The 24,039-nt window shown below is 40.9% G+C and overlaps 1 protein-coding gene across 5 annotated transcripts in view; it reads right to left on the bottom strand.

Annotated features, from left to right (window-relative positions):
* LOC121441193 (MAP7 domain-containing protein 2-like) overlaps positions 1-24,039 on the bottom strand; it is a 132,849-nt gene that overhangs the window by 58,047 nt on the left and 50,763 nt on the right. For all 5 annotated transcript variants that reach the window (XM_041642336.1, XM_041642333.1, XM_041642334.1 and 2 more), the window contains exons 2-3: positions 6,081-6,158; positions 4,676-4,839 (exon numbers count right to left, since the gene is read on the bottom strand). In XM_041642336.1, the coding sequence (XP_041498270.1) occupies positions 4,676-4,839; positions 6,081-6,158 (242 nt within the window). The remainder of the gene's footprint in view (positions 1-4,675; positions 4,840-6,080; positions 6,159-24,039) is intronic.

Raw genomic sequence — 24,039 nt, forward strand, 5'->3', positions numbered from 1 at the left:
ATTTTAGATTCACATGGAAACACAAAAAACTCAGGATAGCTAAAACAATCCTGAATAATAATAAAACCATGGGACATACCTCTATCCCCAATTTTAAGATGTACTTCAGAGGTACAGTAATAAAAATACCATGGTATTAGCAAAGAGACATGTTAATCAATGGAATTAAACTGAAGACCCACACATAAATCCACATACCCATGAACACCTGTTTTTTTTAATAAAGAAGCTAGAAACAAGCACTTAAAAAAAGATGGTATCTTCAAAAAATGGTGCTGGTCAAACTGGATGTCTGAATGTAGAAGAATGAAAACAGATCTGTATGTATCCCCATGAACAAAACTCAAGTCCAAGTGGATAAAACATAAAACCAGACACATTGAACCTAATAGAAAAGAAAGTGGGGGATAGTCTTGAACACATTGGCACAAGAGAGGACTTTCTGAACAGAACACCAAGAGTGCAGGCACAAAGATCAACAAAGGGTCTAGATGGTAGGGTGGTGATGGGAACAGGAGGGATCAGGTGAAGGAGGAGATGGAGGGAGCATGTACTAAGATTGACAATTGGAATCTGGGGGCATTTCTGTGAAAAGCTAAGAAAACTTTCAGGAATCTATGAGGGTGACCCTAGCTAAGACTCCTAGCAATGGAGGATACAGAGCTTGAACTAGCCATCTGCTGTAACTAGACAAGACTTCCAATGAAAGGATTGGGATACCAACCCAGCCACAATATATTCAATTGTAGGAGTGGTGAACCAATGACTGCTCTAGCTTGAGACTCATACCATGAGGGAGCTTACCCCTGACACTGCCTGGAGGGTCAGGACCCAGAGGCTAGATAGCCCAGAGACCTAGGATAGAATAAAACACCTAGGATATAACCAAACCAAAAAATTAAAAGAAATTATTCCTAATGATATTCTGCTATACTCATAGATTGGTGCCTAGCCCAACTATCATCAGAGAGGCTTCAACCAGCAACTGATGGAAACAGATCAAGAGACCCACAGTGAAACATTAGGTGGAGCCCATGGAATCCTGCAGAAGAGTGGGAAGAAAATCTGTAGGAGCCAGAGAAGCCAAGTATACCACAAGAAAACCCACAGAATCAACAAATTCATAGGGGCTCACAGAGACTGAAATGACAAGCAGGGAGCTTGCATGGGACTGACCTAAGTCTTCTGCATATATGCGACAGTTGTATAGCTTGGTATTTATTTATTTATTTATTTATTTATTTATTTATTTATTTATTTATTTATTTATTTATTTTAGAAATGGAGGAAGAGAAGAATTGGATATGAGGGGCAGGGACTTGGGAGAGGAGGAAGGAGAAACTGCAGTTGGGATGTAAAAACAAATAAGTAGACCTCATGAAACTAAAAAGCTTCTGCACAGCAAATAATACTGTTATTCAAAGTGGCAGCCTACAGAAAGGGAAAATATTATCAATGACACACCTGATAGAGGGCTCATATCCAGAATATATAAAGAACTCAGAAAGATAGATATCAAGTAAACAATCAACCCAATTAAAAATGGATTGCAGATCTAAAGAGAGAATTGTCAAAAGAGTAAACACAAATGGCTGAGAAATACCTAAAGAAATGTCTAACATCCGTAGCCATCAGGGAAATGCAAATCAAAACTACGTTGAGATTCCATCTTACATCCATCAAAATGGCTAAGATCAATAGCACAAGTGACAACTCATGCTGGAGAGGATGTGGAGCAAGAGGAACACTCATCCATTGCTGGTGGAGTGGAAACTTGTACAGTCACCATGGAAATGAATATGGTGGTTCCTCAGAAAGTTGGGAATTGATCTACCTCAAGATCCAGCTATACCACTCTTGGGCATATACCCAAAGGATGCTTCATCCTACCACAAGGGTACTTGTTAAACCATGTTCATTGTTCTTTTTATAATAGCAAGAAACTGGAAACAACCTAGATGTCCCTCAACAGAAAAATGGATAAAGAAACTGTGGTACATTTACAGAACAAAGTATTACTCAGTTCTGTAATGACTAAAAAATGAAGTCATGAAATTTACAGGTAAAAGGATAAAATTATAAAGAAAGATCATTTTTAGTGAGGTATCACAGAGCCAGGAAGAAAATATGGTATATATTTACTTATATGTGGCTAATAATCATTAAGTCAATGATAACCAAGCTACAATCCTAGAACCACAGAGGTTAGGTAAAGAGTAAGTGACTTGGGGTACAGATAGATCTCATTAGGAATGGGAAATAGAATAGACAGTTATGGATAGATGGGTGGGCTGGAATAGGAGGACTGAGTTGGGAGCGGATGGGGAAAGCGGGATGAGGGAGAGAATATGGGGATAGACAGCTAAAATTAAGGGGCGGGGGGGAGGTCATATGGAAACCTAATACAGTAGAAGTTTCCTAAAATACATGCATATATGAAGGTGATCTAAATGAAATTACCAAATAATGAGGTAGACAAGAGTCCCAATTGGCCATTTCTTTTTTTTTTTTTTTTTTTGGTTTTTCGAGACAGGGTTTCTCTGTGGTTTTGGAGCCTGTCCTGGAACTAGCTTTTGTAGACCAGGCTGGTCTCGAACTCACAGAGATCCACCTGCCTCTGCCTCCCAAGTGCTGGGATTAAAGGCGCCAATTGGCCATTTCTGATCACCAAATGAAGCTTCCAGTATTGGAACTAGTTATATCTTATTGAGCTGTAGGCCAAAACAGTCCCATGGGAATCCTTATATAACCCAGGCTGTTGCCAAAACTATTGATTGTTATCCACAAACTGACAGTAAGGTGTCATTGCTGAAGATGCACAAATCATTGAACATGGACAAGTTGAGCTGGTACCTATATACAGCCTTTACAACTAAGTTGTTTGTGCAGGAAGGTACTTTGTATGCTACCAAAAGAGAGATGTAAACACCAAGCTAGCCGCAAACCTTTGATCTACAATGGTGTCCTGCTTGCAAAATATATACTAGGGCAATGGTGACACAAAGCTTGTGGGAGTAACCAACCAATATCTGATTTGATTTAAGGCCCACTCCACAAGATAGAACCCATACTCCTTGGGTGACCAAGAACCTGAGACTAGGGACCTAGCAGAAACCCAAAACCACTATCCTAAAAATAAAACAAGTAAACAAATGTAGCAATAAAATTACTCCTGATGACAATCTGCTATACCACCAGTGCCTTGCTCAGCCATTATCAGAAATGCTTCCTCCCGAAGCAGATGGGAAGAAACATAGAGACTCACACCTAGACATTTTATAGAGACGAGAGTCCTTGGAACATTCAACCCTAAATGAGATGCTTCCATCAAGTCCCTCCTCTCAGGGCTTAGGGAACCCCATAGAAGAGGAGGGGAAAGTGTAAGAGCCAGAAAGGATGGCAGATACCAAGAAAACAAAGTCCTCTAAATCAACATGATCAAAGCTCATATGAACTCACAAAACTGAAGCAGTATGTGGCCCTGCACAGGTCTGCACCAGGTCCTCTGTTATATAATATGGCTTCCAGTTTAGTATTTTTATAGAATTCTTGAGCATTCAAATGAGTGGGTCTCTGATTCTTGGGCTCTTTTCCTTCTGTTTTCTTGTCCTGTCTAATTCTGATGTTTTTATTTTCTTATTATAATGCCGGGCGACGGTGGCGCACGCCTTTAATCCCAGCACTCGGGAGGCAGAGGCAGGCGGATCTCTGTGAGTTCGAGACCAGCCTGGTCTACAGAGCTAGTTCCAGGACAGGCTCCAAAGCCACAGAGAAACCCTGTCTCGAAAAAACCAAAAAAAAAAATCTTATTATAAAAAGAAGTAAATATATATAGTAATCATTCAGAGACTTTAAAAACACTAAGTTTGTAATAAAAGTCTGTGTATTAAATAATGTTGGAAATTGACAAACTGCTACATTGTTCATACTAAAAGATGAGTCATTACACCTTATGAATAAAAAATGATGATCTCCTGATACAAGGGTATGATTACATCCTTAAAATATACTTGTTAAGAAAATCTATAACTCAAATATGCTTCCTAAAAACACTTCCAAAGTTTAGTAATAATGGACTCCATAGTGATAACTGTATTCCATTTCTTTTTTAAAAGGTAACTGGAAAGGATGATTAAAGCAGGGAGCTACATTAAAATTTAAATACACTAGCATCTTTGAATTCAAACATAGAATAGTTTTCAAGCAGTAAATAATGATCATATTATACTCGTTGGTCTTTGTCTGTCTTCAAAGCACAGACCTCCTCCTGGCTGTAATACTCAGTTTTCTATCACTGAAATCTAAGCGACAAGCCCCTGTGTGTCTTAATTTAGTAATAAAAAATTATGCTTGAAAGAAGCCTTGGAAACCATCAGAAATTCAACCTCTCACGGCAAAGACAAGCAAACCAGGGCCCAGAGAGAGCAAGCATTTTACCCTGGGTTATCCAACAAATCTGAATCTAATGGCTAAGTCTCTTTGCAACTCTGCCAGTGCTACACCCACTAACTTTTTGTATTGTGGTACTGAAAGGTGGCATGCTAAGTCATCAGGCAAGATTTGGGAGTTAGTCTTTCTTATAGCCCATTCTTGGGCAGTATACAAAATGCCCTAAACACTTTTGCCCTATGTAAGTTGCTGAGCTGGCTGGGGTAGGAGGTTCTCAGGACCTCACCTCTTCTTCTCGGAGCTTCTGCTTCCTCTTCTCTTCCACTGCAGCCCTCTTCTGGTCCTCTCGCTGACGTTGCTCCTCAAGTTTTCTCCATCGCTCCTCAATTTGTTTCTCATACTGAAGTTTGGCTCTTTTCTGTTTCTCTAAGATCTGCTGTTCCCTGGCAGCTGAGAAATGGAAGCATAAGTGTAATTCCAAGAGCTCCTTACGCAGATTGAGTTAAGACCAGAAATAATCTGGTGAAATCCTAGGATGCAGTAATTAAGTTAAGTGGTGTGGGGCATGTCAAATATGTTATCTCTCTGCCTTGTTTTTCTCCTCAGTTACACAGAGATAGTAATAATAATATGGTGAAGAAAATGATACAATGCATGTAGAACACAAAATAATGTTTCTTCAAAGAGGAATTGTGGCTATTATTGCTATCATTAAGCCAAACTTGTATACAACAGCTAAGCCATACAGTGACTATAATAATGATAGTTTAAGGGTACATTCAATAAAATCATGTTAAATGAGCATGCACAGTGATCTGGGCAAAGCATTAAGATACGTAAAACCTTGTCTTCCCATCAAGCCATTTACTAAGAAGCCCTTACCTCTACTTAGCAGGCAAGGGAAAGGATCCCTGGAGATAGTGCCTCAACTGCCCAGGAGGCCAAACAAGAATTCAAAAGCTTCTTGTTCACCTTAATCCAATAGGGGAAATTATCATCTACCTGCCTCACATCACTCCATGGTGGTATCTTCAACCAATTAGAGGTTAAAAGCCTTTCTCAACTGGGCATACTGTGGTAATGCAGAAAATGGGTGTTGGTTTTTACAGTTCTCTTGAGGATGGCTCTTCTAGATACCAAAATAGAAGGTGAGCACACATAGTGGATAAATGAGGGCATCAAGGCTTTCCTCAGATCAAAGGAAGCAATGGTTTTGTTGTGTTTATGTGTATGGGTGTTTTGCCTGCATGTATGTATATGCACTATGCATTGCAGTGCCCAACGAGACCAGAAGAGGGCATTGAAACCCCTGAGACTGGAGTTACTGATAACTGTGAGCTGACATGTGTGTTCTAGAAATTGAGCCTGTGTTCTCTGGAAGAGCAGTCAGTGCTTTTAACCACTGAATCATCTCTCTAGTCCCAGTGGAGACAATTGTTGTCCATAGCTCCAAGGATACAGACTAGGACATAGTGGAGGTCCCATATTTGGTGAGTAAATGAACTGTTCAGAGAATTATGCAGTGTTTGTGATCATTGCCAGTCACTATGTGAGTTCATCCTCAATTCTCTAGACTTGTCTACCAAGTCTTAGTTCTCTTCCTATTCATTCACATATTTCTAATGACCTTAGAAAAGATACTATCTCATTTCTACTTTCTTGAACTTCAACAGCCAAAGTATACAACTTACCCAGACATTTTTCTCTTTCTTCTCGTCTCTCTTTGGCTAATCTTTGTCTCTCATCTGATTTTAAAAATCCATCCATGCCTATGAGATAGAAAACATGATTTTCAGTATTTTATTTGTCTTTATCTATTGAGTGATAGAGATGGTTGGGTATATGATCTTGGGCATAGATATAAAAAGTATTATCCATTATCACCAATTCATTTCAAGGAACTCACTTCCCATCAAACATTCTCAGCCAGTCCTAACAACTCAGGGGCAGTAGTCATGGCTTCCACATGTGTTTGCCAATGAGTGGTGCAGTGGTGCTGACAACAGCCCTTTAGTTAATTCTTGTCCCAAGGCCTGGCCCTGGGGGGGGGGGTCAGAAATGCAATTAAATGACACAGAAATCTAGCAGTGTGCAGAGAAGCTCACCAGTCCTATTCTAATCTGGCTTTCAGGTCCAGGGAAGAATAATTTAGGAGAGAGGAAAAGCCAAAAGGTGAATATGATTTTGGATATCAATTATTATACAGAAAGAAAAAGATTTAATTTTCTGAAATAAGTCAATTGTGAATACATACAAGCACCTCAGGAGAGTACTGTAAAATGTTATCCTCAAGTTTTAGTTCTTCCAAGTTTGCTTTGGTGTCAATCTTAATATCTGAGAACTACACAGAAAAAATGAAAATAATATACTCCTATATATTTATCATCCAAATATCTGTAACAAATAAGATGAAACAAGTAACAGCTACCCCAAAAATGTCCAGGAACTATCCCTGCATCTCCATATCTCCATCCCATTCCCCACAAGGCCCTAAAGGGTTTTCTAAATTCAAGTTTAAATAAATAAGGGCCGTTTAAGTTTAGAATAATTTATTGTATTAGCTATATACAGCTTAAGCATGCCATTTTGGAGAAACAAGCTTTCTTTTTTTTAAAAGATTTATTTATTTAATATGTATACAGCATTCCTTCCGTGTATGCTTGCATTCCAGAAGAGGGCACCAGATCTCATTATAGATGGCTGTGAGCCACCACCATGTGATTGCTGGGAATTGAACTCAGGACCTCTGGAAGAGCAGTCAGTGCTCTTAACCTCTGAGCCATCTCTCCAGCCCACAAGCTTTATTTCTAATGCAACCACATCCCCAGTATCTGGGCCCTTCTTCTCTGGGAACATCATACCAACTTCATATGGGAATACTAGTTTTCTTGCCATAGCAATATGCACTTCTAGTGCCTTTTCTATTTGTTATTCGAGAGAAGGTCAAAGAAGCCAGGCCTACTGTGTAGGTACTGGAGATATAGGTAGGGAATGACACGACAAATTGAACTGTCATGATTTCCAACATATATTTGGTTTTGCAGTATAAATTATGTATCAGGATATTAAAGCTCAAGAGACTAGTACTAGAAAAATATAACCCTTGACACAAGTAACACTATCCATTTTTATTATTATATATTATATGTAAATATATAATATTATTATTCATTTTAGTCAATTCTTAATTATTATGAGATTGCCAACAATATGAATGTCATCATGAATTTTTTTTCTTTCTTTTTTTTCGAGACCGGGTTTCTCTGCAGTTTTGGAGCCTGTCCTGGAACTAGCTCTGTAGACCAGGCTGGCCTCAAACTCACAGAGGTCCACCTGCCTCTGCCTCCCAAGTACTGGGATTAAAGGCATGTGCCACCACTGCCCAGCTTGTCATCATGGATTTAAAGATCCAGCTCCAACTCATTCCAGGCTACCCACAATGTGTCTCTTTCCAGTTTGACCTCAGCATCCCCCCCTGCACATCGTCTAGCTTACATTCCTTTCCTCGTCTTCTACCACCACTAATACTGTCGTCTTTTTAACCTCACCCACCTTCAAGATTCCAAGATCCATGATGCCCCATGCTCCATACAATTGGTGAAGCCCTTAATTCATTGTTTCCTAAACAGATCTCTATAACTTGGCCTCCCTGGCAGCCTCCAGAGCTACATATAACTAGGATAGCTCTAGGTTTGACCAGTTTCAACTACCACCTCTTTCTCAGTGTCTCCAAGACACAGAGATACACACAGTGTTGTAAGGAAGCCATGAAGTTAGTGCTAGAGGAATAAGAAGAAAACAATTGGTGATCCCAAAGAAGCTAAGTAAGAAGGTGAACCAAAGGAAAAGCATATAGTTGTCCTCTTGGCTATGGGAAGTAGACAAAATTGCCAGGGAGAAAATTGAGAGCTTGGGGGTGGGGTGGGATGGGGGTAAGGGGAGATGGGGAGAGAAAAGGGAGAAGGGGAGAATGGGGGGAACTTGGGGAAAAAGGAGGATTGGGATAAAGGAAGGTTGGATAGGGGAGCACGGAAGCACAATTCTTAGTTAAGGGAGCCACCTTAGGGTTGGCAAGAGACTTGAACCTAGAGTGGCTCCCAGATGCCCAAGCCGAGGTCCCCAGTTAGTTCCTTGGGCAGCTGAGGATAGGGAACCTGAAATGACCCTATCCTATAGCAATAATGATGAATATCTTGCATATCATCATAGAACCTTCATATGGGGATGGATGGAGACAGAGACAGAGACCCACAGTGGAGCACCGGACTGAGCTCACAAGGTCCCAATGAGGAACAGAAGGAGGGAGAACATGAGCAAAGAAGTCAGGACCATGAGGGGAGCACCCACCCACTGAGACAGTGGGGCTGATCTATTGGGAGCTCACCAAGGCCAGCTGGACTGTGACTGAAAAAGCATGGGATAAAACTGGACTCTCTGAGCATGGCGAACAATGAGGGCTGATGAGAACCCAAGGACAATGGCACGGGGTTTTGAACCTACGTAATGTGCTGGCTTTGTGGGAGCCTAGCCAGTTTGGATGTTCACCTTCCTAGAAATGGACGGAGGGGGGAGGACCTAGGACTTACCACAGGGCAGGGAACCCTAACTGCTCTTTGGGCTGGAGAGGGAGGGGGAGAGGAGTGGGGGGAGGGGGAGAAGGGGAGAAGGGTGGGAGGAGGGGGAGAAGGGTGGGAGGAGGGGGAGGGAATGGGAGGAGGAGGAAATTTTTTTTTCTCCTTTTCTCAATAAAAAAAGTTAAAAAAAAAAAGAAAACATCAGCTTTTTTTTTTTTTTTTTTTTTTTTTTTTTTTTTTTTTTTTGGTTTTTCGAGACAGGGTTTCTCTGTGGCTTTGGAGCCTGTCCTGGGACTAGCTCTGTAGACCAGGCTGGTCTCGAACTCACAGAGATCCGCCTGCCTCTGCCTCCCAAGTGCTGGGATTAAAGGCATGCACCACCATCGCCCGGCTAGATCCTTTTTATCTTAAAACACTTTTAGGCTTTAGTCTCTACCTTAAGTTCCATTGGTATGAATTTGTTTTGTCTGAGAAACTGTTAAAAAATAAAAAAAGCCCAGGGGGCCTGATCTGATGCAGCCACCAGCACCCATACCAATGTGCCTACCTAAGCTGGACACAAGTCTTCATCAGTACACCGCACCACAATCTTGATGATAACAAGTCTGCTTATAATCTGAGGCAAGTCTGGGGACTTATCAAAATGTTCTTCAATTAGAAAAAGAAAAGACAAAAATTGGAAAGAAAAAAAATGGTCAAAAAGCTGAAACTGCCAATAATGCCTTGAGGCTTTACATGGCTTTTCCACAGACATGTACGATCTCAGGCTGCCCTCTTGTGGACATATGTAAGAGGCAGAAATTTCTCTTCCAGAAAATGTTTATGATCAGGGCCACCATCAGCAGCTTCATCATAATAAGAGGTGACAATCAAGCTGTTACTATGGACCAATTGCAGCCAGGCATGGTGATAGCACATGCCTTTAAACTCAGTCCTTAAGAAGTAAAGGCATAAGCATTATTTGTTTCTCAAACTGATAATTTGGAGTTATTTACTCAGCTTTATATTAGAGACTGATGCTGGGTATAAAATGGGTGAAAGCCGTAGAAATCTGGGAAGAACTTAGGTTCCTCCTGGTTTAAGCAAGCAATTCAGCTTTGTCTCACTGATAGCAAACAGCCCAACATGAGTAATCTGCGATCTCTGTGCTATCCATTTGGCAGTCATGAACTACACATAACTATTTAAATGTAAAGTAATCCAAATTAAGTACAAGTTTAGGTTGTGGGTGTAACTCATTGGTAAAATGATGGCTTAGCATGTGCAAGACCCTAGGTTCAATCCTTGATACCCCAAACAAACAAATATGAGTTCAGTTCCTAGGTCATATCACACATTAGGCACTCCATGGGCATACTGTATTGCACAGGAATTGTTGAGAAGCCTGGCAGTTCACTCCTGTGATTCTCTCCCCTCAAGTTAAGTGACTCTGGGTCAGATGAAGAAAAGGAATATGTGAGTTCAATCAGGATTGAAGCTTCACTGGATGTTGTGGTTTGAATGAGAATGGCCCCATAGGCTCATATATTTAAATGCCTGATTCCAGTTACTAGAACTGTTAGGGAAGGAATAAATGTGTCCTTGATAGAGGACGTTTACCACTGGGGGTGGGCTTTGAGGTTTCAAAATCCCACACTAGGCTCAGTTTCTCTGTCTTTCTGTCTGTCTCTCTTTCTACTTGCTGCTTGTGGATCAGGATATAAAGCTCTCAGCTACTGCTCTAGTGTCATGCGTGACTGCTTCCCACCATGATGATCATATACGAACTCTCTGAAACTGAAAGCAAGTTTCCAATTAAATGCTTTATGAGTTTCCCTGGTCGTGGTGTCTCTTCACATCAATAGAACAGTAACTATGACACTATGTAAGACACCTAAGGTCCCAACTCCCCTTTCTTCCTCACAGCATATGTCTCTCCTATTTAATGGGACAAATATTTCAAAAACATCCCATTTAAGGAAAAGGTAAATAACTCATCTCCAGCTTCTACATTTTAACTACTGACAAACTTCCAGAAGCTGACAAGAGACCTCTACAGTCATCTTAAGGTAAGGAGAGACAGAAAATAAATAAAATGTCCGTGGATTTTATCAGATACTACCAATAATAAAACAGCTAAATTTAAGCCAGAGGAACCATGGGAGATTACCATGAACACCAACATCAGGAAATGCTTTCTAAAGAAATGATAATACTCAAGGATTTAATTCCAAAAGTCAGTCTTCCTGTGTTACCTAAAACCCTCAATTGTTTTCAAATCCAATCATCCTTTATCCTACTGTGCTAACATGTGGACATTTATTTTCTCTCTTTTGAAACAACCAGAGACACAATTTTTATCCTGTAAGCCCCCATGAGAACAGGTGGCTAACAGAACCATGCTCATTGGGGGTTATGAGGGCAGGGGTAATAGGATGTTACCCCTAACATATAGACAGCTATAATGGGCAGGGAAGAGGGTCCTTGGGGTGATAGAAATGTTCTCTATTTTGACTGCATTAATACCAACACATTGGTTGTGACATTATATTATAGTTTGGAGATCTCTCTGCAATATTTTCCATAACTGCATGTAAATCAACAATGACCTCAAAATAGAGACATTTAACTTTGAAGAAAACAAATCTGGCCCAAGGATAGACCCAACCCAAAGATACACTATTAGTTGGAATAGCTTCCAGTTATCTTTGAGCTGCAGCAACACATTATTAAAAACTCATTTTAAAATCAACTTTATTAGTCTGAAGCACTCTACTAGAATATTAATGAGTTAATAATAGTCAATTATTCATGAAACTATTAAGAACTATTATTGAAATTCAAAGTTTCTAAGCGAAGCCATCTGTTTTGTTTTAAAAACGTGATTAAACAAGTGAATTTTATTTTATTCTTTATTTGGGCTTTTTGAGAAAGGATCTTGCTATGTAGCCAAGACTGGCCTCAGTCAAAATCATGGCATTCCTCCTCCTTCAGCCTTTAGGTTACTGGGATTACAGGCATATGTATTACCAGATCTCTCTAGGCCCTGGAGACCATATTTTTATTTATTGTTCTCATAACCCACTTCTCATCTGTTATAATCATCTGAATTGGCGTAAATGCTTTTCAATGGTGCTGAGAAATCAATAATACCATCAAAAGTACTTCTTTCAAGGAAGATTTAATAAATTTATATTATGAATGAAGTAGGTCAGCCAGGTATTGTGGTACACACCTTTAATCCCGGCACATAGGAGACAGAGGCAGGTAGATTTCTGTGAATTCAAGGCCAGCCTAATCTACAAATTGAGTTCCAGGATAGCCAAGGTTGTTGTTATACAGTGAAACCCTGTCTCAAAAAAGAAAAAAAATGAAGCAGACTTAGAACATTAAAGCTCAAAACTCACTACTATCATGAATATATAGATATCCAGGTATTAAAATATATTTTTTAAAATGTATATTAACAATCTGGATGTGATAGCACATCTCTTTAATCCTAGGCCCTGGGAGGCTGAGGAGAAGTGCTGTGAGTTTGAGTCCAGCTTGGTCTACACAGTGACTTTCAGGCCAGCCAGGGATACATAGTGAGATTCTGTCTCAAAAAAAAATATGTACATGAACACAAAAATGTTCTTGAAAAAAATGGAGGAACACTAAGGCAAATCCTATATAGTTTTTGAGGCAGGGCAATAGCGCAAGCACAAGCAAGCTCATGCAAACTCACAATGAGTAGGCAAAATTGGCCAAGACAACCTGTCAGGGGTCCAAAAGCATGGTAACTAATGACACAGGCTCCTAGCCAATCACAACATACCAGCAGCAACCGCCAGTTTCAAAGTTCCTGTGGCAGCTGAATTTCCCTGACCCCATAAAAAAAAAAACCCAACCTGTTTACAATAAAGAGCAGCTTCAGTACTAAAATCTCCCGGAGTGTGAGAGGTCTTCTCATCCCCTGCTCCCGCCCCTTGGGAAACAGGGACCGCATAAGGCAGCAGCAAAAGGGCACCAAAAACTACAACTGGTGCCTCACCTGTATGAACCCTTTTGCTCTCTTTTTGTGTCCTCCTTACCCTCTTTTGGTCATTTTTCTTTCTTGCTTGTTGTCCTGGCTCCTGTCCCCATCCTGATTCTCCGCCAGTGTCTTGAGTTCACCCCCTTTGGCTGTTTATGGTAAGTTGACCCCTATTTTCCTTTTCTAAGCCCTTGGTAAGTTGGGTCTTTCTTTCCTATCCCTACATTTTCTTTCCTTTCCCGTTTGTCATCCTGGTTAGAAACTCTCTATCATAACTCAGTTCGTCCCAGTACTTCCACATAAGGGCTGACCACCCAGGAGGTAGAGCACCAATAAAGGTCCTTTTCACCTGGAGACACTGTGTGAGCATATGGCCGTGGCCTAACAAACCACAGAAGTCCCTCACTATAAGCAGCACACTGAGTCTGGAAACACTGCTTTCCCTTTCCTTTCAGTCCTAGTCCTTGCGTGGACTCCCTCCCAGCCTGAGAGCAACTAACAACTTTTGCCCGGGGCCACTCTCCAGGATTATCTGAAGGCTCTCTTGCTTTACTGGGAGTCCCGAGCATTCCTTGGAGTGTGGACTGTTGAACTTCCTCTCCTAGTCTCTCTTCTCAACTAATCCAGTTACGTGACCACCTATTAAAGAACCATCAGGGCGGTGGCTGGTCTCTTAATTTATGGAAAGGCTTTGGCCATTCGACTGTGGTTGAATCCCCTTTCCTTTCTGGAATTGGAAGTAGCCTCAGATGGGGGCTACTTCCATTAGTTTGACCCTTTTCTCTATACCCTGTCATGGGCAACCTTCCAACATATCGTTAATTTGATGGAGCCACCACAAAGCCTTTCTGCTCCTTGTCATCCAAGGAACCCCCTCCCACTGTATCTATTTTTGGGAAGATATTCAGCACTCTGTCCCTATGGAGGCTGGAAATAGGCCCACGGCAATGTCACCTGTCCCCAAGTCTCCCCCTCAGAGTGACCTGCAATTGCCTCCCACCAACAGCTATCCCCACCAATCCTTTTGCCATCCTTGTCAATGTGGGCCCCAATGCTGCCACTCAACCTTGGGTCCCTACTCCTCAACTGTGAGTCCCTACTCCAATTGCGGATTTGGCCCTAATTAGAAAGGCAGCTAATGAGTCTGGCCCTGATTCCCCTTATTTTGAGCAGGTATTTAGACAATGAGCCATGCAGCTTCAAACCCATTACAACTGGTACCCCATGTTGAAGGCAGTCCTTCACCCTTCAGTTTTGCTGCAACGGCACTCAGCCTATGATGATAGGGCAGACCTAAGCAAGCCCATATAAACTTACAATTTGGACTTAATATCACCCTCGATATGCTTACTGGCCGTGGACAATATACTGATCTTGCATCACAATCCATGGTTGGCCTGCATGCCTATTTCCAACAAGCGTCTGACTTAGTCTTCAAGGCCCTTAAATTTTGTAGGCCCCAGGACAGTGTAAGCTATTTCCTCAATCTTGTCCAGCAGGCTGCAGAACAATTTCCTAATTTTTTTTGTTTTGTTTTGGTTTTGGTTTTTCGAGACAGGGTTTCTCTGTGGTTTTGGAGCCTGTCCTGGAACTAGCTCTTGTAGACCAGGCTGGTCTCGAACTCACAGAGATCTGTCTGCCTCTGCCTCCCGAGTGCTGGGATTAAAGGCGTGTGCTACCACCACCCGGCAATTTCCTAAATTTTTGACCCATGTCACCAATGCTGTCGAAAAATGTGTCCCATCTGGGCCTACCAAGGATATCCTTATTAAACAGCTAATCTAGGAGGGGCTCAATACCATCATGCATAATTCCATTGCACCTGTTAGAAATGAAGATATTTGTAAGTGGGTCTCAGTCGCCCATGATATTGATACACAGAACGGGATCATTTCTGCCCTTATGGCTTCCATCAATGCCTTAGTTAATGCCAAACTTGACAAGAATGATAATTCCACCCCTCCAGACCATAGTTGCTGGGAATTGGACATTCTGTCCACTTAGTAGGGATTATCCCAGGGCTTGTCCAAAGACCAAATGCCCTTAATGCCAAAAGGGCTATCACTGGGTATGAGACTGGAGAAGCTCCCAACAACAGCCTTTAAACTCCAAACAGGGCAACCCTCAGCCCGGCAAGTAAAAGGAACCACTGACCCAGCAAAATCAAGTCTTTGGATCCTCCTCATTTTTCCTCACTCTCCCATGATGACCATTTTTCTGGATGGTAAATCTGTTAAAGGATTGGTAAATACTGGGGCCGATGCCACCATCATCTCATCAATGATGCCAAAGCCTCCCACACTTGAAGTTCAAGGATGGCCCCACCATTCCTGGGGTGGGTGGTAACTCCACCTCTAAGACCCACTGTTCACCCAGTTCATTGGAAGGCCTTAGATGTTAACCAAGGCAGATTCCACCCTATTGTGTCAGGTGCGCCCCCCCCCCAGTACTCTTTAGGGATAGGACCTTTAGGAAGAAATGGGCACTGTCCTTATTACTGATGATAAAGCACTTTATGAGGATATAATGCCACATGACAATTCAGGTCACTAAGGGCAACAGTCCTGTTGCCCTCATTATACAGGGCCTAACCCCCAACTCTAAGGGCCACTGATCATCATTCTAATATAGTCATCCCACAACCTGTAGCCTTAAATTGGCTCACAAAGAAAATAGTATGGATGGATCTGTGGCCTATTGTTGATCCCAAATTATCAGCTTTAAAAGATTTGGTTAAGGAGCAACTTTCCCTCAGTCATATTGAACCATCCCATAGCAGGTTCAATACTCCAATATTTGTTATTAAGAAAGTCAGACAAATGCCATCTGTTACAAGACTTGAAACAAATTAATGCACTAATGGAAAAAATGGGGTCCCCCCCAGGTGGGCTTGGCACATCCAGGTGCTATCTCCCAGGGATGGCACATTTTAGTAATAGACATTAAGGACTGTTTTTTCTCAATACTGCTGACACCACAAGATAAAGAGCAGTTTGCCTTTACAGTTTGGGAGCCTTATGTACATAAACCTGCACAACTTTACCAATGGAAAATCCTATTGCAGGGCATAAAAATCAGTCCCCTAATTTGTCAAATATATGTGCAACAAGTCCTAAAAATATTCCTCATGACATATTGGTAATCCACTATATGGATGATATCTTATTTGCCCACCCACACCAAAAAAAGGATTAAAAAAATTCTACCCCAAATATTAGATAATTTAAAGACTCTTCGCATAGCCTCAGAAAAAATACAATGAGTACCCCTTTTTCTTTCTTGGGGTATCAGATTAGTTAGAAATATGTCTACTCAGTGTCTCCATTGAGGTGCACCCTCAAAAAAAAAAAGATTTATTTATTTATTGTGTATACAACATTCCTTCCATGTATGCTTGCATGCCAGAAGAGGGCACCAGATCTCATTACAGATGGCTGTGAGCCACCATGTGGTTGCTGGGAATTGAACTCAGGACCTCTGGAAGAGTAGTCAGTGCTCTTAACCTCTGAGCCATCTCTCCAGCTCCCTACCCAAGGTATTCTTATGTTAAACTCCAGGAATTATGTGGCACTGTTAATTAGCTCAAACAATTTCTCCCTATTCCTGATGAAGAAATGAGAGGTTTGCTTTCCCTACTGGAGGTGTTGACAAAGGTTAGCGAGTTTGTTTATTCTGCCTCCCTACAATGGTATCACCCAAATGCTTCTTTAATGGCACTTGTCCTATGGACAGGAAATAGAGTCCTGGTGTTCTCTGGCAATATGTCCCCCTAATGTGAATACATTTAGCTCATTCAAAATTAGGGTTCCTTACCTCCAAATTTGATATAGCCTTCATTATTGCCTGCAGGGCACAAATGACTGTGAGGAAAATACTGAGACAGGAGCCAGACAAAATCATACTCCCCTTCTCCATACAAAATGCTCAGTCCTTATGGACAGATGCTCTCAATTTTCAACAAATGATGACAGGTTTTCCTGGCATGCTGGATAATCATTTCCCTCGGGACAGACAACTTTCTGCCCTCCCCTTTAAGAATTAAAAATAAAAAATTATGCCACACCATCAAAAAATGCCATTCCCCACACCACTATAGCCTTATAGATGCCAATAAAACTAATTTTGGATCAATAATAATGAGAGTTAATCTTATGGAAAGGGCCTATACCCAACCAAATCCTGGAGCAGTACAACTAAGAGTTATTTGCAGTCCTTAAGGTATTGGAAATGACTCAATCAGAAACCGTAAATATTTTCTTAGATATCTGCTATGTCATATAAGCATGCAAAATATTATCTTTTGCAAAATTAAAGTCCCAAAAGGATCCCATCTCCAAAACCAAGCAAATTATTCAAGGCTTATTACAGTCCAGAGGACACCCCCGGCATATATACCACATCAGATCACATACAAGGCTGCCAGAAATGCTAGCCACAGGTAACCACAGGGTAGATACCTAATTATGACTATGACAATATTCTTGCCTTTGCTGGAACCGGCTAGGCTCCTCCATCAGCAATCCCATTTGTCCCCTCAAAATTTGCACAAGCTTTTATCTGATTTACCCTTGTCCAGCTGTAAACATTTAACTATAACTTGCAACACATTTGCCCCATTGGGACCTCTGAATAAGGCAGGCATAAACCTCAGAAAGCAAAAAGGATCCTCACCAACCCTTGGTAAAGGTTCCTTCAAAAATAATTTCTGGCCTTTGAGGAGGAGGGCCTTAGCCCTGCTTATAAACACTGGGCTTCCCTCCCCAGAGAAATTCCACTCCCACTAGTAAGATGGAGGGTTCCCCTAAGGTCTGGCAACCATCTGCCCCCTGTTAACATGAGGGCAAGGTAGGTATGTGTGTGTGTTTCCAAAGAATCAAATCAAACCAATATGGGTGCCGAGTCAAGATAACTGGCCAGCCACAGACCAGGAGAACATACCATCCCAGACGTTTCCTCACTCCACTAATGCTACTGTCCTACAAAAATTGAACTGCCCATATTCTAGGATCATTGTATTCCTCATATCTGGTCATTTGTTGTTAGGGGGAAAGGAATTTATTCATTTGGATGAGAGCAACCAGGGCTAATGATTCAATACACCCTAACAAATTTTTCTACTACAATGGAACCTTTAAGGGCAATAAACTATTTGAGGACTATGTCCAAACAGCACCAAAACCAAATTTTACTTTCAAAGGCACGCCCATCTGTTGTCAAGCCCCTCTTTTTCCTTTTACTAACCAATAAAAGTACAACAGATATAAACTGTACAAGCTTCTGCATGCTAGGTTGCCTGCTGAAATCCTAAAGAAGCCTCTCATGTGGTCCTGGTATATATTCCCATATTCTTTTTTTTTGTTGTTGTTGTTTGTTTTTTGTTTTTGTTTTTCGAGACAGGGTTTCTCTGTAGCTTTGGAGCCTGTCCTGGAGCTAGCTCTTGTAGACCAGGCTGGTCTCGAACTCACAGAGATCCACCTGCCTCTGCCTCCTGAGTGCTGGGATTAAAGGCGTGCGCCACCACCGCCCGGCATATTCCCACATTCTTATGGGTGCCTGTTGTCAGTGTTATCCATTATCACAAGGTAGAGCTTATGAGTTCCACTAGAATAGAGACTTTGGAATAACTACAGCAATCACCAGAGACTTCTTGTGATATTGGGTTCCCCTCTGTATGCTGTGAATATCATTGGTTAATAAAGGAACTGCTTTGGGCCTATATCAAGCTATAGGAGAACAGAGCTGGGAAGAAGGGACGGAACTAAAAGGAATGCTGGGAGAAAGGAGGCGCAGTCAGGTAGAGCCATGGAGCTGCTGCCGGAGAATGACATGCTGAAACTTTGCTGGTAGGCCATGATATTCAGATTAATAGAAATGGGTTAAATTAATATGTAAGAGTTAGCCAATAAGAAGCTAGAGCTAACGGGCCAAGCAGTGATTTAATTAATACAGTTTCTGTGTGATTATTTCAGGGCTAAGTGGCTCCCTGAAACAATCTTGCTTGCGGTAGCTGGAGGAGCAGTTGCTATGGCCTCTCTTATTCAAACAGGAGCCATGGCCAATGCCTTAAACACAACCATAGAACAATCAGCTGCAGTCCTCAGCACACAACAGTTAATTAATACTCACTTTCGTACGGCCATTATAATTTTACAACAAATTGATTTATTAGATGAAAAAACTTTTCACTATTTGTTTAGGGCCAATTGTGATCCTCAATTTCAGTCCCTTTGCTTAATTCTACATAAAGTTTCTAGCAAGTCAGTAACTAAGAGACAGCTTATTGGGACCATGGAATCAAAAGTTTGTTAATCCTATATAACTTAAACTACATTCTCTGGCCAAGTATGGGATCACATAAAATCCCTGCTAGACCCTTCTAAACTTGTTGCATGGTGTCTTATGGGAGGGGTTGTGGTGGCTCTAATATTTCTGCTTAAGTGTCTTATACAGCTAAAATCCTGACAACAGCAGGTGAGTCTGTGCAGTTGACTTCACATCTTCTCACTCCCTGCCCCTCAGAAAACGGGGACTGCACACAGGCAGCAATAACAAGCCAACAAAAACTACAGTATTTTTGGTTTTGTTGTTTTTATTGTTGGGTTTTTTTGTTTGTTTTTCAAGATGGTTTCTCTGTGTAGCTTTGGAGCCTGTCCTGGAACTAGCTCTTGTAGACCAGGCTGGCCTCAAACTCACAGAGATCGGCCTGCCTCTGTCTCCCAAGTACTGGAATTAAAGGTATGAGCCACCACTGCTCAGCTTTGTTTTCTTTTTTCTTTTTTACTGTATCATTTAGGGACTAAAGACAAAGAAAAGGTTATTTATATGTTCAGGATAGATGTAACTTTTCTTCTCAATATTTCTGATTCATGAACAGTTAATCTGTAGATGTGGAATCTGCAAACAGAAGAAAGACCAACTAACCTATGAGAAAAAAAGTTATCACCACCCTTGTATAAATATGACCTTTAAATGATAATATAATTGCAAGTGCTTAGGATACATCAAGTATTTGGAAACTGAAGGCGTAAGTTACAAACAATCCCACAGCAGTTTGGAATTATGATTAATAAGGTGGTATTTATTTAAAGGGAAAAAACTTACAGATCACTGTCCCAGACAACAGCCCTCTGCGCAATCAGGAAGGAGTCTAGTTGCCGGAAGTGGAGCAGGAAGTGAAGAGAGCGAGAAAGGAAGTAGCCGCTTTTTTAAAGGGAGAGAGACCACGCCCCAGTGGGCTGGTATCTCAGCGGCTATAGGCTGGAGGAGCGGAAGGACCTCCCGCAACAGGAAACCACTGGTGTTCCTCAATAGAATAACCATTATTTTACCAACATGCATGCTGCTTCATTTGAGAGCTAGCTCCTGACTCTTTGAGCTTGAAATTTAGCTTTCAAATTAGCAATGTAGTCAGCTTGTCCCAAGCCTCTAGCATAATACTCATTGTGTCTTCTGCTTCCTGTCTTATGGCCTAGAAGGCTGAGAAGAACTACGATGCTTAAAAGGGGATCTTGGGCCAAAGTAATGCACATAGTTGCCAAAACGTATTAGTTGGTACCCTTAAAATCTATGCACCTTAGTTTATATAATATACAACTTTCAAAATTCTGCAACAAAAAAAATAGTGCTGGACAACAGTCCGTATTTTATTTGTGCTCAAAGCTACAAAGATTAACCCAGAGAATACCTGAGATATCTCAAGCTTCACTGTTGCCCTGTGAAAAAGTAGAGAGATTCATATGTCAATGGCAGTGTCTACAGTACAGAAAATATAAGGTATGTGCATAGGAACTAAAATCACCTTTTCAAGGGCCCAGGGATTGGTTGGAGTTTCAAGGCTCATAAAAAGCAAGGCAACAGAATGTGGTGGAATATGCCTGCAATCCCAGCACTTGGAAAGTAGAGTTAGAAGTATCTGAAACTCAAGGTCATCTTCACCTATGTGGCAAATCTGAAGCCAGTGTGAGTTACATGACACCCTGTCTCCAGACAGACAGACAAATAAGCATAGAAAAAAGACCTGTTTTCACTGAAGATTTCAGAAGATAAGTGAGAAGCTAGTTTATTGTTTTCCAGAATCACTGTTAAATATGCCTTCTTCGTGCCTTCAATGCCTCCACTTTGCACCAGTTCTTAGTTGCAAATGTCCAAAAGGTCGTGTTTGTTTTATAGTTCTAACACTGCTTTTGTTGGGTTATACCCCAATATGTGAAAATCTCAGCCATTTTGGCACTGAGGATTACTTTTTAGCATTCATGTGGCCTAACTGTATCCCAGGTCCAAGGAATCTTAATAAATACTTAATGCTAATAGTTTCATTTCAGTCTCATATTCTATAAAGGAGAATGAGCTGAAGAAGTAGGTTGTAAAAAAACTGTTTGGCACTCAGAAGCATTCTTAGTTGAATCCTTTTCTTTAAATGATATATGAAAACACAACTCAAACAAGTTGTGACAGATTCTGACTAGTCCTGCAGTGCTGGGCCACAGAATTACTTCAGTGCTGTTATTTCTCCAGGAACTCTCACAATTTTCCTAGAGATCACCATTTCCATTATAATTAATACTTGATCAAAGATCACTCATAAAATAATATTAACACTCATATGTAGCTAAAGATGACAAAAGATAGAAGAAAATTAAATTCAACTGATTATCTATTGCACACCATGATGCAAAAGCTTAACTTCTACCCTGGCTCCTCATTAAAAAGACAAAGTTCCAATGTTTCTGAAACAAATACAACACCAATTGAACAATTTCAAATGAAACCAATATGCACAGTAAACTCTGTTCACAGTAATCACTAACAGCAATGGCAGCCCTCTATCGAGATGGCCCTGGAAATTCTACAGAGTAAAGGGGACAGTGATTAAGCAACTGAAATAAAATAGAAGTCATCACCAGGTTCAGGCCTGCTTCTTCCTGGCTTCTGTTCTAAGACTCTTTAGTTGTTAAATAAAATACACAGGGGGCATAAGTAAGATAGTGTAGTAGGTAACAACAGCACTTGCTGTGCAAGCCTGATGACCTGAGGTTGTTCCCCAGCATCCCTGATGGAATAAGAAAACACATTCCTGAAATTGTAAACAATTTTAAAATGTTAAAAACTTGGAGAATTGCAACCTCTGGTCCATTTCTCTCTGAAAAGCATGTCCAGCAGTATTAGTGCCACACCAATCATACACATCTATGTGTCTGGCATCCTCAGCCCAGCCACAATGTAATTCTTAAAGAATCTTCAAGGGCATTTGGAGGTCCTAAGGTAGAAACAGCTTCTTGACACAAACATGCTCTTTCTTAAAACAAAACAAAACACACGAGCAGTGCACAGTATGTATCCCCCTCAATGTCATTCAGGACAGTACAGCTGGCATTTTAAACATCAATGCAGCTTGCTGATAAATTAACAACCTCTTTTCTACTCCCCTCCCTCTAGTGTGCCATACTTTCCTCACTAAGTTCCTCTTTGGAAAAATAAAAAGAAGCATGAATCTTAAAGTTCTATTTACTATTGCCAGCAGCCATTTTATTTCAAAATAATTACTACAGATTATAGTTTTGACAAGACAAAGGCAAATGTGAACCCTAGTGGGTGTCTGTAGGAAAAAATAAAACAATGGGTCCTTCAGAAGTAAAGTCTCAAGATTTACAAACATACATAAACACACTCTTTTAGGTGCTCTCCCAGGAAGGCCTTGTCATTCAAAACAACACATGAGAAAAATATTCTTATGCACTGTAGTTATGCCTAACCATAGATGCCTTAAGGATTATATATATAGCTGTCAGTATTTCTTTCCTTGTTTATTTTTTATTACAGAAGGTAAAAATGCATAAATTTTCTTTTTTAAAAAAATATTTATGACCTGGTGGTAGTGATGCATGCCTTTAATCCCAGCACTCAGGAGGCAAAGGCAGGCGGATCTCGGTGAGTTCAAGACCAACCCTGTCTACAGAGCAAGTTCCAGGGCAGGCTCCAAAGTTACACAAAGAAACACTGTCTCCAAAACAAATATGTGTGTGTGTGTGTGTGTGTGTGTGTGTGTGTGTGTGTGTGTATTTTATGTATGAGTTCTGTCTGCATATATGCCTTCAATTCAGAAGAGGGCATCAGATCCCATGGTTGTGAACCATGGTTGCTGGGAATTGAACTTGGGACTCTGGAAGAGCAGCCAGCACTCTTAACCACTGAGTCATCTTTCCAGCCCCATGCATTTTCAAATTATACTTCTTTCATCTACTAAAACTTTCATCAAAAGACCATATTCTGTTATTTAAGCATGTTAGCCTTTCACGGGAAGTGGGTTTTAGATATTACTTTAAAACTGAGCAAACTGACACATACACTTCTATTTACAACTGACCAAAACCCAGTGCCTTTAAAAATAGTATACTCATGCTGGGTGGTGGTGGCACATGCCTTTAATCCCAGCACTCGGGAGGCAGAGCTTTATGAGCTCGAGGCCAGCCTTGTCTAGAAAGCTAGTTCCAGGATAGGCTCCAAAGCTACAGAGAAACCTTGTCTCAAAAAAGCAAAAAAAAAAAAAATATATATATTCACACTCTTTATATCTAATATAGTGATTATTAGCTACAGGTACATTTTGACATTCTGAGTTTGGCAATATCTAAGGACACTTTGGAGTTTCAAAACTGGGAGGGGTGGTGCTACTGGCATCCAGTGGTGAGAGACCAGGGATGCTAGTAAATATCCTACAACACACAAAATGCCACCCCCAACAAAGAATCATCCACCTCCCAAAGTCAGTAGTGCTAAGATGTATGAGCTGGGAATATAGTTCAGTGGTAGAGCACTAGGCCAGCACGCACAAAGTTTATTGCCAGTACCACAAAACACACACATACCCCACATATTTTTTTTAAAAAAGTACCTTCACCATTTGAAATTTAGGTGTAGTAATGTACTGCCTGTAGTTACAGCAACTTGAAAAGGTGAGACATGAACAATCATTTGAACCTAACTATATAACAAGAGCCCTGTCTGAAGAAAGAAAACAAGACTAAACAAAACCCTAAACAGAAAGCCTGCTGTAGTAAGCTATGAGTATAAAAATTAGAAAAG

This window comes from Microtus oregoni, unplaced genomic scaffold (assembly GCF_018167655.1).
Source record: "Microtus oregoni isolate MIOR12 unplaced genomic scaffold, Mior012 000074F_000, whole genome shotgun sequence".
NCBI classification, from domain to species: domain Eukaryota; kingdom Metazoa; phylum Chordata; class Mammalia; order Rodentia; family Cricetidae; genus Microtus; species Microtus oregoni.